Below are 15,721 nucleotides of genomic sequence, written 5' to 3'. Positions count from 1 at the left end.
AAATCAAAAACTATTAGTATCAAAAGAAACCTTATAAATATACTTATTACTTTAATATACTTTTGTTCGAAATAAGGGTCATTGACCAAAAAGAAAATCATTTTTCCCACTAATTTCCTACTAGCACGCTCGTACTAGTGACCGTTTCTGATCACAGACGAGTCTGATGAAGCTCACAGCAGCCAGAGCGAGCAGGGCGAACTGCGTTCACACAAACAGGTTCCAGACCAGCACTGACGGCAAACACGGAAACCAAACCTGGCAAAGCCACATGTAGGGACAAGGCAGGAAAAAATCCCAAAACAAGTAAAAAGGGAGGATGCTTCATGTCATTTATTTGAATGATTTCGACCTACATAATTTGCTTTGCCAGTCCATACATACATTTTAGAAACAAATGGTTTAAAAGCAATCGTTTTTAGACTCTTAGAATAAACTGCTAAAGAAACAGCTCGCCATTTAAAAGGATGTTTTCTTCTTTGGGGGAAGGAAGGGGCTGAAGAAAGACTCTGATTCTTTTACGGTAATTACTCTTTTTCAGGGTACTGGATGATCAACAATTATTTACGCCCAGAGGGACATCAAACTGAATCTTTAATTTGGCATTCACCTTGACAAAGAACATCTGATTATACTTTTCTTGATCAAGCATGTATAATAACTGAGGGAATAATATGGACAGAGAATTTTCAACCTCCATATAACAATGAAATTTTCTTTAAATTGCACCAATACATTTTATATATTTAAAAGTTTCAAAGGTATGTATTTTAAATATATCAGAGCTCTATCCTTCAACTGCAATTTATCTTAAGCCGTAGAAAAATCCTGAAATTTGGGAAAAACTGAATTATCCACCTTTTCTTACAGAAATAAATGATTTAAGATATTTTCAGAATAGCTCGCATATTTGGGACATTTTAGTCTGGATAAATAGGTTTCCTAAACTATTACATTATTTTGTGAAATAATAGCATAAACTCAAAAAAAAATGATACGGATAGTTAACATTTATTAAGCTCTTATTATGTGCCAGACATTGTTTTAAAGGCTTTGTAAGTATTGATCCTTAGTATGAACGGAAACCCTTTGGGATGGATACTTATTATCATCTTCATTTTGTAGATGAGGAAACTGAGGCGCAGAGACATCTGAACTTGCCACCAAGTGGCAGAGACAGAGGCTGAGCCCAGGCGGGCTGGCTCTGCGGCAGGACTCGACGGCACTAGGAAACACTGCAAGGCAGTTTCAGTGTTCAAACTCTAAACAGGCAGAAGGAGCGCCTGCTTGAGTGGGGCTGCCGGGTAATCCTACAGGTGTAAATATTCGGTTTTAACCCGAACACTTCACCTAGAATGTCACATGCTGTGTGTGAGTGTGATACTGTCATGTTACAGAATTCCACACTTACGATTTTGTAATAAAAAAGCGGATTTGTGCCAGACCCTATATATATATAATCACCTAGATATATATATATTATCTTATCACCTAGATATATATATATATATATATCTAGGTGATAAGATAATTTCTTCTATGACAGGTACAAAGGACAGGTACCTTGATCGTCACAGTTAACTTAGGGAGGTGGCAGTTTAAGGCAACCTAGTTAAACTACATGAACAGTCTGTTCTCTCATAAACCTATGGGCTGGGAATCTACAGGGAGGCTGTCTGGCTATGACACGCGAGGGAGTAGCGTAGGAGGAGTAATTAAAGTAAGTATTGCCATAACTGTGACAACTGATTTTTTAATGCTACTCACAAATATAACTACATTTCATGACTTTGAAAATACCTTATATTGCTTTAGTTTATTTTAGTAGCCATGTACCTTAGTAAATAGAAGGGTATAGTCGGAAAGATGTACATAGGATGAAAATTAAAATAAGACTTAAAGAAAATTTGAGAAATGAAAGTGATAACAGAATAGCATCCGAGGAACCATTAAGACTAGAAAACTTTCTTAACTATGTTAAAGCTAAATTTCTGCTCCATCACACAGTACACAACTAGACACTGTAAAATACACATCAACACAACATAGCATGCAGAGCCTCTTCTGTTTAAACTTTCCCTTCTCCCTCTTCCAGAGACAACCATTGCAACCTGAACTAGCAGAAGCCTTGGGGTGCGTACCTCGAACATCCTGGCAGCGGTGCACCGCACAAGCGCTGAGGTATGGACGACACCATACCATAGAACCGTTAACAGTAGCTCGTGGTAGGCTGGGTTTGCACTGCAAGGGAGAAAGTCAGGGGTAAGAGGGATGGCCACAGGCCTTCTGGGCGCATTGAGAAATACTACATTCCTAAGGAGTACTAGTGATGAAAATATTTGTAAAACATGGAATTACTTTGTATAGTGTAATGGGTTAGGTCTTTAATCTTTTTTAAAGATTCTTTAAAAAAGTCACCCTATAAACTTGAAGCATACTCAAAAATTATTCTTTTAGCTTCTCGAAGCTAAAATGATGACAAAAATTCCAATCTTTAATAGAATAAAAGTTAAAACTATTTAAACAAAACAAAAAGAAAATGTACCTATGAGAAAAAAAAGAAAGAATAAGAGCCAGATAGGTAATTCACAGTCTCTGTGGATCTAAATGTCTGTCAAAAGCAGAGAAGCAATACATGTCCTCTCTATGTCGTATGGTGGTTGTCGGATCAAGTAACATCGATTCCACTCATCTACATGGAAGGGAAAGTTGGCTGTGAAACTCATCACAATGCAGGGCAGTATTAATAAATGCAAAGTCCGTTTCCAGGGAAGACTGGATTAACACTACTTCAGAAACAGATGACGGGATTACGAGTGGGACTAGGCAAATCAAATGGAATAGAAACGGGAGCCTAATGACCTGGGTTTCACTTGGGCTCCTTGTTCATCTTGGGGGAAACTAAATTCTCTTCAGATCTGCACTTGATTTTATCTCTTCAAATGCTTTAAATAAAATATAAGTCCGTGCCCTTTCCCCACTGTCTTATTGTAACGTATTGTTTACAAAATATTAAGAATATATAATAAACAAAAACAAACCTCAAGTCTCAAAACCAAGAGAGTTAGCACATGTGCCAATCGTTTTAGACTGAAAATAGGTGTGCTATAAATCCAATATAGAAACCTCATGTAACTTTTTAAAGACGGCGGCTCTAATTTTACCCCAGTTCCACAAAAGAAGCCTTCAGGCTGTCCAGAGGCGCGTGCGACAAGGACAGCAGGGTCATCACATCTTCTAAGAATCCGACTAACAGTTTTCGGTCTTCTTCCTACAGAGGAAAAAGACTGGTAATGAGTTTCCAAGCAATTCAGCAGAACTAAATCCATAATTTCTTATCTATCATTAGGAAATTTTACCAGATAAAGAGAAAATACCTTCATTTGGAAGCATTTTAAAGATATTTATAAGCACATGGTATGAAGACAAAGACTATCTTATCTTAATTCATAGCTTTAGACCTGTACTGTCCAATATGGTAGCCGTACACCACGTGTGATTATTGATATTTAAAGTTAAATTCAAAAGTAACCAGAATATACGATTCAGTTCTTTGGCTGCACTAGCTCCTACTCGTTCAAGTGCTTAACAGCTCCCTTCTGGGACAGCCCACATTCATACAACTTCCATCACTGTAGAAGGCTTTATTAGACAGTCCGGGTTCAGAATATAAAAAGGTACAGTCTCTAATTAAGGCTTATTTTACCAATTTTACTTCTCATTCATTTTAACTCTAAATACTTAAATACAAGCTAAAACAGTTATCCCCCTAAGAGTAGAAAATCAATGTGCAAGAAATTATATTTGCAACACATTAGTGGTGAGAAGCTGCATGCTTGCTGAACTATAGACAACTGTGTTCTTAAAAGAAATAGTTGATTTCTTTTGATTGAAAAATAATCTATATTTTTCAGACTTTCTTTAACGAACCAGCATTTTCATAATGAGAAAATTGTCCTTTTTTTACATAGCTATTTTTACATGCTATTAAGAAATATGCTTTAAAAAAGCAAGTCTGCTAAATTAGTAAAGTTAAATAACTTTGTAAAAGAAAAAGTAACCTTGTATGTTAAATTAACCTGTATCTAAAAGGAAAGGGGTCTGATATTCTATCAGAAAATACAGAAGAAATCAGAGTCAAGGTTTTTGTCACTAGGAATATATTAGGTCACCAATAAATAGCCTCCATGAGTAAGATTCGATGACCACCTACTGTTTTCTCTGCACAGACAAACTGAGAATGAGGGAGTGATAAGGAACTGACAAAAGGAAAGATCAGCTGAATGAGGATGGCCATAGCAGTTTGAGATCAGAGGGGTGTCAAACGTATTTTCACTGGGGACCACATCAGCCTCATGGTTGCCTTCAAAGGGCCAAAAGTAATTTTAGGACTGTGTAAATGGAAATGCTCCTTAACTGGGGACAAGGAGCTCCGCGCTGCTTTGGGTAGGAACAAGGCGGAAGGCCAGATTCGGTCCTCAGGCCTCTGTTCGCCACCTGTGGTTCGGATCCTGCCGTCTCCTAGAGAAAAGTTTACACGCTGACCAGTCAGCATCAGAGCTACAATGACATAGTGATCCCGCCCATTTCAGTTGCTTACTAGGTCAGGCAAAGAGTGTATATAAATGTGTTAAACAAACTAAAAATCTAAAAACACTTAACTGTGAAATAAGAGCTATAAAATACACTTCTAAATGAGCATGGGTATTTTTTAAACTTGAAATTTACTACAATCCTTTTTATAATTTTTGAAGTATCAAGACAAGAAATATTACTTATGTATTTGATTCAAAAGTAGTTACTGTTTACCAAAGAAAATAGGGCAGTGATCTATCTTGACAGAAAATGTTGTTTAGTAAGAAACATATTAGCTGTTGCTGGAATGTGTTTTCTACAACAAGTAACACAGGCAATCTACGAGAGCTACCTCAATTCGCATTTTTCAATAAACTAAAAGGTTATCTTCAGATAGCTGGACTTCACACAGTGACTCAAAAGACAAATCCTTATCCATTTATTTGACAAATCTATACTGAGGGCCTATGATGAGGCAAACCTTGTACTTGGCACTTCATTATGCTTTAAAACACTACACGTGGTCCAAATGAACAAACGTGCAGGGGAGAATGTTGAGATCACACGTGTTGTCTTTATGCACTGGAACAGCTGCCACAGTTAAAGGGAAAGGAAAATGTATGCACACCACTGCACCTGGCATGCGCTACCACTTACCTCCACGAACTCAGCCCATGGGACCACACTACGGGGTCATCATATAAACTAATGTAGAAAAGTTTACAAGAACACTGTGCTACTTTAACAGAGTTGGAGCTCCTATTGCAAGGTATTGTGTGACATTTCAGAACTATATTTTAATATTACATGATGGGTCAAATCTGATTTGGAAAAAGTACAATAAATACAAATTGCTATATTCAAAAGGTAAAGGAAATGTTACTAAAAATTGGGGAAAATTCAGGAAAAAAGGTCTTCCTTTTTGATTGCCACATTCTAATTTCCAAAACAGCTTTTATCATGAGTCAATATTTCCACTTTACTGGTGGGACTTGCCTCACAATGAAAATGACTAATCTGCCTTAATTTTTGTCACAGATTATTCACCTACTGTTACACAGAGAGCGGTAGTCTGCTACATTGGGGACCCCCAGTGAATCACACCTCCTCATCCACGTCCTTGTTCAGCTCTCTCCTGGTTAAACCCTGGCCAGGCCTGTGACTTGCTTCAATTGATATAATGCAGTAGTGGTGATGTGCTAATTCTGGGCCTAAGCCTTAGCCGAACAAACTCCGATTGTGCACTCTTAGGCGTTCGGAGCCATCATGTCACATCTAGCCCTGCTGTTCCCGAGGCTCAGTGAAGAGAGAGAGATCTAAGATTACATGGAGACTGATCAGCCATCCTGCCAGCCACCAGCTGAGTGCAACATGAGTGACCACCAGGAAGACCACCAGAAGAGACACCTAGCTGAGCAAAGCCTGTGAACAAATAAATGGGTTATAACAAGCCATTATTGTTTTGGGATAATTTATCATGCACTAACAATTAGAAAAAATAAAATATGATTAAAAAGTACTTTGGCCCTCGCTGGCACAGCTCAGTGGACTGAGCATGGGCCTGCTAACCAAAGGATCACAGTTCAATTCCCAGTCAGGGCACATGCCTGGGTTGTGGGTCAGGTCCCAGCAGGGGACACATGAGAGGCAACCATACATTGGTATTTCTCTCTCTCTCTCCTTCCCTTCCCCTCTAAAGATAAATTTAAAAAAGGACTTTGCTAAAAATGATGGAAGTATTCTACAGCATTTTGTGTTTTGCCTTACCTAACACATGTGCTTTCTTTGTTGTTTAAGAAAAATTCATCATGAAACACAAGGAAACTGCTAAATAAGTGCAATCTACCACTTCTAACAGTATCAAGAAGTATACCATCTCTAAATTTATTTGTTCAATGGAGATTTCACTCAGGAATTTATTATTCAAATATGCTCTCCACTATAAATAATTGGTTGAATAAAATGACTAAATATGACCTGACTGGTGTGGCTCGGTGGATTGGGTGCAGGCCTAAGAACCAAAGGGTCACTGGTTTGATTCCCAGTCAGGGCACATGCCTGGGTTGCAGGCCAGGTCCCCCAAGGGGGGTGCACCAGAGGTAACCATACACTGATGTTTTTCTTCCTCTCTTTCTCCCTCCCTTCTCCTCTCTCTAAAAATAAATGAAATGTTTAAAAAAGAAAGATATAAAAAAGAATAAATAAACTTTGTTTTCCTTTATGGGTAACATTTTCACTTATACACATGATAAAAAGACATAATATTNGGGCACATGCCTGGGTTGCAGGCCAGGTCCCCCAAGGGGGGTGCACCAGAGGTAACCACACATTGATGTTTTTCTTCCTCTCTTTCTCCCTCCCTTCTCCTCTCTCTAAAAATAAATGAAATGTTTAAAAAAGAAAGATATAAAAAAGAATAAATAAACTTTGTTTTCCTTTATGGGTAACATTTTCACTTATACACATGATAAAAAGACATAATATTAGGTATCTTTCTAAATAGAAAGTACCTTTACATTTTCTAGTCAAAGGACCTTTCCCTTACCTGAATATAACACGTAAGAACTCCTGTTGCATAAATGGGGACGGTGGCTTTAGTGAGGACCCCATTTCCTGCTGAGGAATCTAAAATTATTAAAATAATTTTTAAATTCAAGCATATTTTAAATGCAAAGCAAAAATTCACAATGCAAATTATATTTAAAAGTATAATGGTGACAAGGATTATAAATAAATATAATCATTACTTTGAAAAATAACTGATTAAAACACATGTCTACTCGCTGTAAAGTTATAACAATACTTTTTACAAAGCTGTTAGCATAAGTATTTTTCATAGATGGGACAAAACTTTAAAAACCCAACTGAGATGCTATACTCCTGTTCCCATAATCAGAAGTCAGAGCTTCCTTTATGAGCCCCCCAAGTGCCCATACAAGCAGGTCTTCCTGAATGTTTATGCTTTCAACCTGTAGTATTCGATAAGATGAAAAGGAGGTACCTCGTCGGTATCAGTTACTCTCCAGAGGCCCCTCCTGCATCCTCTCCCGGGATTTTCAGCCAGGCCGAGTGAGGCGGGGGGAGGGGAAAGCACCCACCCGCAGAAGAAGACCTGGAGACTCCTGGGAGGCCAGCTGTTTTACTGTGTCATCCTCAGGTGACTTCAAAGGAAGGGCTCTGGAGCCGGTAGTACAGTCCCTATCTGTGCAGCGCCCACAGCTCTAGCTCACTGACCGTCAGGCACTGTGTCAAATGCTTCATACTTCCTTTTAGTACTGAAAGTATTTTTATTACTCTACTTCCTATCTTCATATGGTTTTAAATTCTCTTCAGAAAGAAACTGAGTTGGAAAAGGTCCTGAAGGAATTTTAGCAAAAAAGAAACTTCCAATTTCATATCAATTAGTATTTAAGATGTATTTATGCCCTTGGCAAGAGTGATTTTCCCTTTGAGGGACTACTGGTGTTACTTGAGTGTGAATATGGTGCAGTCACGAGGTAACTCTGAGGGTAGGAACACAAACTTGAGTTGAATTCACAGTTATGGACTGTGTATACAGGGGTTAGTCATCACTTCCTATCTAAATAGCTAAACATTCATAGCTAATAATTGTAAAACTTGTAAGTTTCTAAAATATGTCAATATTCTTAATTTATCATCAGAATTAATAATTAACTAAAAGATAACACCAACTATTAGGCATTCCAAGTTAACCCTTTATGAAACTATTAAATATAAACTTGGGGAAGCATTTGTCAAAAAGAAAATCTCATCAATGTTTTCAAATGTAAAAGAAAAGGACTTATTTGTTCTGTAACTACATCTGAGAGAGCTGAAGACAGAGTTTTCTCGAGCACTCATATCAAATCTCCAGTGTAGGACTGAGATAAGAATTATCTATACCAGGGATTTTCAATTAGTGTGCCACAAGAATTTTTAAAACATGCAATACTGGACAATTTAATCAGGGGCACTGACCTCTTTTTCTTTAGATTGTCATATAAAAAAATGACAACAGTCAACACAACAAGCCTGGTATGAATGAACTGAAATTATACTGTATTTTGCTGTATACGATGCATACATTTTTGCCCAAATTTTTGAGGGAAAAAATAAGGATGTGCATTATACATGGGTAGTACTGGTTCTATATCTCTATGCACGTTTTCCATTCTTTTATTTATGCTCAAGTGTTGAAAGTGTAATTCTAGAAAGCAATAATATCAATATGCAAAAAAAATACCCTGGAATACAATAATCGGTATTGTTTCTAAATATAAATAAATGACTGATTTAAAAATTAAAACAAAAAAAATTTTTCCCTGAAAGTTTGGGCCAAAAACGCGAGTATGCCTTATGCATGGCAAATATGGTACCTAATTTTTTTGTCAGATCAGCAAAATATGTATTTTTTGATATAGCACAGAAGTTTAGTAATTAGTTTATGTGTGCCATGAGACTAAAAAGGTTGAAAATTATTGATCTGTACATTAAAAAAAACACAAAAGGAGGGTGCCACACACTTTTCCCTAACACGGCCCACAGTTTACCCCTAAAAACCAGAAAAGCACACAGGACACTAGATGCACAAACGAGCCAGTGGGGCTGCAACCAGACCCCCTGACACAAGGGAGTGAAGCTGCCCCGGCAGGCCCGCGGTTTCTCCAAAAACCGCAGGTGAGTCTCACCAGCGCCTCACAAGAGGGCCACCGGATGTGGCACCGCGGTACAAGCAAGCGCTCTGCCGTAGAAGTTTCCTCCCCAACTGTACTTGCTAGTTAACTTCTACAGTTTGCATATAATGAAAACAGTACTTTTCATGAATAAAGAGATACAATTGCTTTAAAAAGTAATAAACTTACCAATGTTCTCTTCAGATAATCTTAAAATCTCCTGGAACTGAGGTTTTACCTAAGCAACCCAAAGAAAGATCCAAAAAGTCTCAGGTCCATGGACCAACTGACGAGTAAGTAAATAAGATGCTTACTGCTACTATATATGTTTATTTACTTATTTTGTTTTAAACCATTGGTTCAAGTTTTTAGAAATGTAATAGTTCTTAAGTGGCTTACGATAAAGGAGGATTCAAGTTACTAAAAATAATAATTTAAGAGATAAAATATTTTAAAAATCAATTCAGGTCAGCAACTATTTTCTGAAAAGCCTTTGGTTTCCCTCACTAAATTAATTTTCAAGATGATTCTAAAGGCTCAAAAATCATTACCTCCTAAAACCGAGCCTAATGATAGGAAAGGTTATTTAGGTAGATATTATATGATCAAAATTATTGAAAAAAAACCCCATTTGCTGTATTTAAAAGAAACAAAAAGGAAATGGCATTCATTCAAAGTATGCAATAAGTAACATATTTATTACGTGATATCCAGTTGTTTAGATTAGTTTTTTAGTTTAAATTTCTTAACATTTAAATGTAAATGTCAAATACTGAATTTCACTTAAATCTTTGAAGTTAGAGCTAATGCTGGTTTCAATATTTTATTATGAATGTCATCACAGAGTCCAATTTGGGGGTCACTGAAGTCAACCACTTATTGCTAAGTGCTAAAGTGAACACTTACTTACTGTTGTTAAAAAAAAGTAGCTACTTTGGCGATGCCAAACAATTTTTGCCACTAGTGAGAACAGTAAAACCAAATTATATTTTTTTAATAATTAGATATTAGTAAAACAGGTAAAATGTTCTCGTTTCTTCTACAGTAATATCAGGGTCTGGCTGTCCTGTCCTTTTGGCAGGCCATGCATACTAACTTATATACTCAAGTCAAACTGAGGTGAGGATCACTGTGTAAAGATGGACCCGCAGAATCACACTTAACAGTAAGACAAGCAATTTATTCATTTTACACATGGAAAGACTAAGCCCAGATAAATGATACTACGTAGGTCACAAACAAAACAGAGCTCCAACCCATTTTCTGAATTTTCTCTAGTCCACTCTACTGAACTGTTTTGCTCCAAGTGTTTCAGAAAATCCAGATTTAACAGTAAGGAGCTGCACAGAAGTCTTAACTTTTAAACGTCTTGATTAACATTTGATAATAGCAACCACATAGTTTTATGCTTTTATAAGGTCTCTAAAGAACTGGCTTAACAATATGCCATGGAGACAAATGAAGTAACAGGATTAAAATAAGAAATTGAGATCTAAGGACATTGAAGCCTTAATACCTAAAACTACAAAACAACCTGGACAGACACATGTGACAAACGACACTTTTAGTAGTGACTGACGTATGCAGCATTTGTCTCAAGTGTCCATGCTGGGCTGAGAGCTGGTATCCTCGAAGCAAGTCTATACAAACCACTCTGGTTCCAACGTCACCCGTGGTCTTGACTACCATGTACTGAGCAAATAACTGCCCCCCAATTTGTGTGGACGGTCAGGGGCTTTAGTACCGGAAGCACATTCAAAGGGTGGCACTTGACTTCCCGAGCTGATGCTTTCTATGCTGAAACAGTGAATAGGTCTCACATCCAAATCTGGATACAAAGTAAACTGAGCCTCAATCATCCTCTGAAGCTCAGATATAAAGACAAAAATATCACCGACCAGACTTTCATTTACTATCCCCATTTTCTAAGATACTAGAAGATAATGAGAGTAGAGGAAAGGCTCATGCACTTACTTACTGTCATAGCACTGACTAACACATTACATTTTTAGGGAGCTTACATACTAGAAAACAGGGAAGACAAGTACTTGCCTTAGTGTTTGTGAAAATTTTGCCAAATGTCCGGCAAAGGCGCCAGAAAAATCTGGAGAATTCATGGACACAGGCAGTCGAAGTAACATTAATTTTGCCGACTACTTCTATAAGTTGTGGCAGCCTGAACAGGAACAGAAAGAAAAAGAGACAGGGGCACATACGAGTCACTGCTTCCTTGCCAACTGCTGAAACAATGCAAATCTAACAATAACTACCGTCCTGCTTCTCATAGACAGTAAAATTACAACGCAAAGGAGTTGGCTGAGCCCCTATGAAGAGATCTTAAGTTTACACTCTACTCTCTAAACTTCTTAATATAAATTTTAACTGCTTGACATAAAATATATGGAACTTTAATGGTAGGATTCTGAGTATGGAGTTCATGAGACTGAAAATGATGAATTTTTATGCTTCACACAAGAGCTGGGCTAACACAGCCTCCATTTTGGCCTCAGAATGAGAAGTCAGGGTGAGGATTCAAGTCCATCACCACCGTGAACCAACAAGGCCGCGGACAGACTCTCCTCCCACAACACAGCAGCGCCGTCTGCATACACAAACCACTACACACCCAGTGGTGGGACTCTCCTCTCCCAAACAAGCCGACCAGAGAGGTGCTACGTTATTTCTGGTTCTTTTTTTTTATATTTTGTTACATTTCCTCCCTCAGGGCCGGGCTAAATATAGTGAGCTATCTTCCACGCAACTGAACCGAACAATACGGAGGCGGAGGCGGGAACTTACAATTGATTGACAACCCACAGTAAACTCTCCCAGCCGGTGGTACCCTCGTGTTCCAGCTGGTAATCATAAAGCTGCAGGAGCACTGCCAACTGCTCGCGACTTCCAATAATGGTAGACACGTCTTGCAGGGGTGACATAGGCCGGGGGAACCTGGTCACTGTAAATAATAGAAACAAAATATGTCATGCAGAGAATGGTAGTTTGGAAAGTTATCTCTTCTGTCAGAAGGAAAATAAAGTCCTATCTCCTAATGTTTATTTAGCTTATTATAAACTTTAAATATAACACTGAGATAAATTAACCAAATCATTTTCAGGAAAAAAAAAAAGAATTTTTTGTCCCATTTAAAAATCTCGAAAATTGCCCTGTCTGGTGTGGCTCAGTTGTTGAGTGCCAGCCTGTGAATCAAAGGGTCGCCAGTTCAATTCCCAGTCAGGGCACAGGCCTGGTTGCAGGCCAGGTTCCCAGTAGGACATGCGGGAGAAAAACCACACATTGATGTTTCTCTCCCTCTCTTTCTCCCTCCCTTCCCCTCGCTCTAAAAATAAATAAAATCTTTTAAAAAATCACAAATTTTAAAAAAATAAAAAATGAAAATATCAAAAATTAAGATTTATGAGACTAAATAGTTACAAATGAATGCTATAAATGAATTAGTTTGCCAATGAAGAGTAAAATTTTATTTAGGTTAGATGAAAATTGGCCCAGCGATAAGATCTTAGCTAAATACAGATTTAAATCTGGCATAAAAAAGTAGATATACCTTTAATTCCACCACACTGTTTATGTCAATGAAAGAATAAATACATTAAAATGTTTCTTTTGGGGAATAATATATTAATAGGCTAAAAGCAGGGGAAAATTATTTAATACCAAAGAATAATGATGTAAAATAAAATAAAGCTTGAGCTGAACATATCTAAGTATTTAATCTCTAACACTAAATGCTTATTTAAAAATTTTTTCATACTTGATACATATTAAGTTAATATAAAGTACTAAAACCAGTAAGCAGTAAGATAAGACATAATTCCTATGAATATTATTAACTAAGGCCCTGACGAGGTAGCTCAGTTGGTGAGACCATCATCCTAATATGCCAAGGTTGCAGGTTCGATCCTTGGTCAGGGAATATCCAAGAATCAACCAACAAATGCATAAATAAATAGAGCAACAAATTGATGGTTCCCTCTCTCTCTAAAATCAGTATTTTATTTTATTTTTTAATATTTGATTTTTTTATTTTTAGAGAGAGGGGAAGAGAGGGAGAAAGAGAGGGAGAGAAACATCAATGTGTGGTTGCCTGTCACATGGCCCCCACTGGGGAACTGGCCTATAACCCAGGCACGTGCCCTGACTGGGAATCGAACCGTGAGCCTTTGGTTCACAGCCTGCACTCAATCCACTGAGCTACACCAGCCAGGGTTAATTCATTATTTTAAAAAATATTATTAACTGGAGTCTCATGTATATACTTTTAAAATTATTTCTTAAATTATGTCGATAAAACATCAATGTACATCACTATATTTAAAGTTTGGACTTATGATCCTATAGATCACTGTTTGACCCCAGGTGACTGAGGAAGCATTTCTGGGAAGGCCGTGTAGTGAACAGCGCATGGCAACAGCTCATTCATTACCTGTTAGTCTGAAACTCCTAATGGCCCCAACTACTCCTGCATAGAGACTGACACCCTATAAAGACACAAATAAAGATGCAGCATTTTCTCCCTCTCTTTTTAAAAAGATTATATTTATTTATTTATTTTCAGAGAGGGGAGAAGGGAAGGGAAGGAGAAAAAGAGGGAGAAACATCGATGTGTGGTTGCCTCTCATGTGCTCCCTACTGGGGACCTGGCCTGCAACCCAGGTACGTGCTCTGACTGGGAATTGAACTGGTAACACTTTGGTTCACAGGCTGGCACTCAATCCACTGAGCCACACCAGCCAGGGACTGCGTTTTCTCAAAACATATTAATAGTTAATGATAATTAAAAATTAAGAAAACATAAAACACACAAATTTTTAAAATGCTCAAAGACTGTATTAAGATGTTATGGTTTGCCGGTGCTGTGCAAGGGTCTAAGCAACACATTGAGAATAGACAAAGTTATCCCTTGCTAGCTGAACTCACCCATCTGCTATCGTACGGCATAAACAAAGAAACCAATTTGAGTACCCTGGTATTCCTCAGGATCTGAGGTTTCTGCTTTAATTCTCACTACCTCAACCCAGGAATCAATCAGATTTGGGTGTGTGTAATATCTGCACTTCATATTTCTATGTCACAGCAGGTCTGACATAATTTCAAACTATTGGTTACAATCTGCTATACTATGGTAAAATTAATATTGTCTCTTCAAAAATAGTGGCAAATTATTGAAAAATAATGGAATGGTTACAAGTAAAATAGGTATGTGAAGACTTACTGCAGGAAGAAGGAAAAGAGGAAATGAGAAAGACAGGAACGTCCCTAAGCAGATGGAGTGGCTCCGTGAGTGAAGGGGCAGAACTAAAGGGACCCGCTGTGAGGGCGCAGTGGGGACTTACCGTGAGGTGTGAACTTTCATTCTCCTCCACAATATCCTTTTAAAATACTTAATCTACCCCATCCATACTCAATTTTCTACGTAAAACGGACATTCAAACGGCACACACATTGTCAGCTGTATTTCGTGTATCGCTGGACACAGTGCTTCCTACCCCCAACAGTACAGGTATGCTGTGGTTTTTTTTTTAATATGAAAGCTGCAGTTCTAAAAAAACCAAGTGTCTGCTGATGTTCTCAATGTTATCATTCTTTTCTGACTCAGAGGCAGGGAGAGGCACGGACAACTTCACAAATCTGAACAAGCTGCACGGGGGCCTCACACACAGTGACAGCTCGTGGTGACCATTTACCCTGGGGAGGGTCCGTGGGTTACTGAGTGCCGTGGGGCAAAGGTCACTTACTGAGTAGCCGGACACCGACAGAGGAAAACAGTGGCTTTTGCTATCAATTTCACATATTTCTGAAAGTTAGTCATATTCTTTCTTTGGGGATAAAAAAAGAAAATTCTGCCACATATGCTTATATTCTTTTCAAGGACATAGGAATACATGCAACTTCCCCCAAAGCAGATGAAACAGCTGGGGAAGGAAAAAGATGAAAAAAGTGGAAATGAAAAACTTCATAAACCAGCGCCAGGTTTTTTTAATTGATTCAGCTCTATTAATGAAAGAAAACACTTCTGCCACTGAAAACAAGGCTGCAAAAAAAAGTATAGGTTGAGAATGGAAAGTATAAAATTATAAAATAGTACCATGATAATAATGGTTAAAAAGATGAAGGCATATAATTCATTCATGTCAGGTCCACAACCACAAAGTTCCACATATATGTATGATACGTTTAGTAATTATGCTGTCACGTAGAGTGCTTTTAAAAATTTTAATGCAAAGCAATTCTTTGGGAAGCTAAGCTGCTCATGGTCTGCATCTCCCCTCCCCGATTTCCGGTCAGTACCTTCTATCTGTGGCGCTTCGCCCTGCAGCTTGGCCTTGCTGGAGAAAGGTGCGTTCTGCAGCACCAACGCAAAGAGAGACGGGGTCAAGGACTGCAAGGCAGAAAGATACATGTGCAGCTTATGCTCGTCCAGCCCGTGTTCTCCTTCCTGAAACACAAGGAGGCGG

General features: G+C 38.1%; 1 protein-coding gene across 7 annotated transcripts in view; it reads right to left on the bottom strand.

Annotated features, from left to right (window-relative positions):
* The window catches only part of RELCH (RAB11 binding and LisH domain, coiled-coil and HEAT repeat containing), an 89,661-nt gene that overhangs the window by 18,911 nt on the left and 55,029 nt on the right, over positions 1-15,721 (bottom strand). For all 7 annotated transcript variants that reach the window (XM_037035354.1, XM_037035360.1, XM_037035364.1 and 4 more), the window contains exons 16-22: positions 15,555-15,702; positions 12,048-12,204; positions 11,301-11,424; positions 9,438-9,486; positions 7,121-7,200; positions 3,165-3,271; positions 2,142-2,241 (exon numbers count right to left, since the gene is read on the bottom strand). In XM_037035354.1, coding sequence (XP_036891249.1) covers positions 2,142-2,241; positions 3,165-3,271; positions 7,121-7,200; positions 9,438-9,486; positions 11,301-11,424; positions 12,048-12,204; positions 15,555-15,702 — 765 coding nt within the window. The remainder of the gene's footprint in view (positions 1-2,141; positions 2,242-3,164; positions 3,272-7,120; positions 7,201-9,437; positions 9,487-11,300; positions 11,425-12,047; positions 12,205-15,554; positions 15,703-15,721) is intronic.

This window comes from Sturnira hondurensis, unplaced genomic scaffold (assembly GCF_014824575.4).
Source record: "Sturnira hondurensis isolate 20B ecotype Veracruz unplaced genomic scaffold, ASM1482457v3 Scaffold0001872, whole genome shotgun sequence".
NCBI lineage: Eukaryota > Metazoa > Chordata > Mammalia > Chiroptera > Phyllostomidae > Sturnira > Sturnira hondurensis.
Note: the sequence above shows the minus strand (reverse complement) of the source record. Positions and strands in the feature narration are given on the sequence as shown.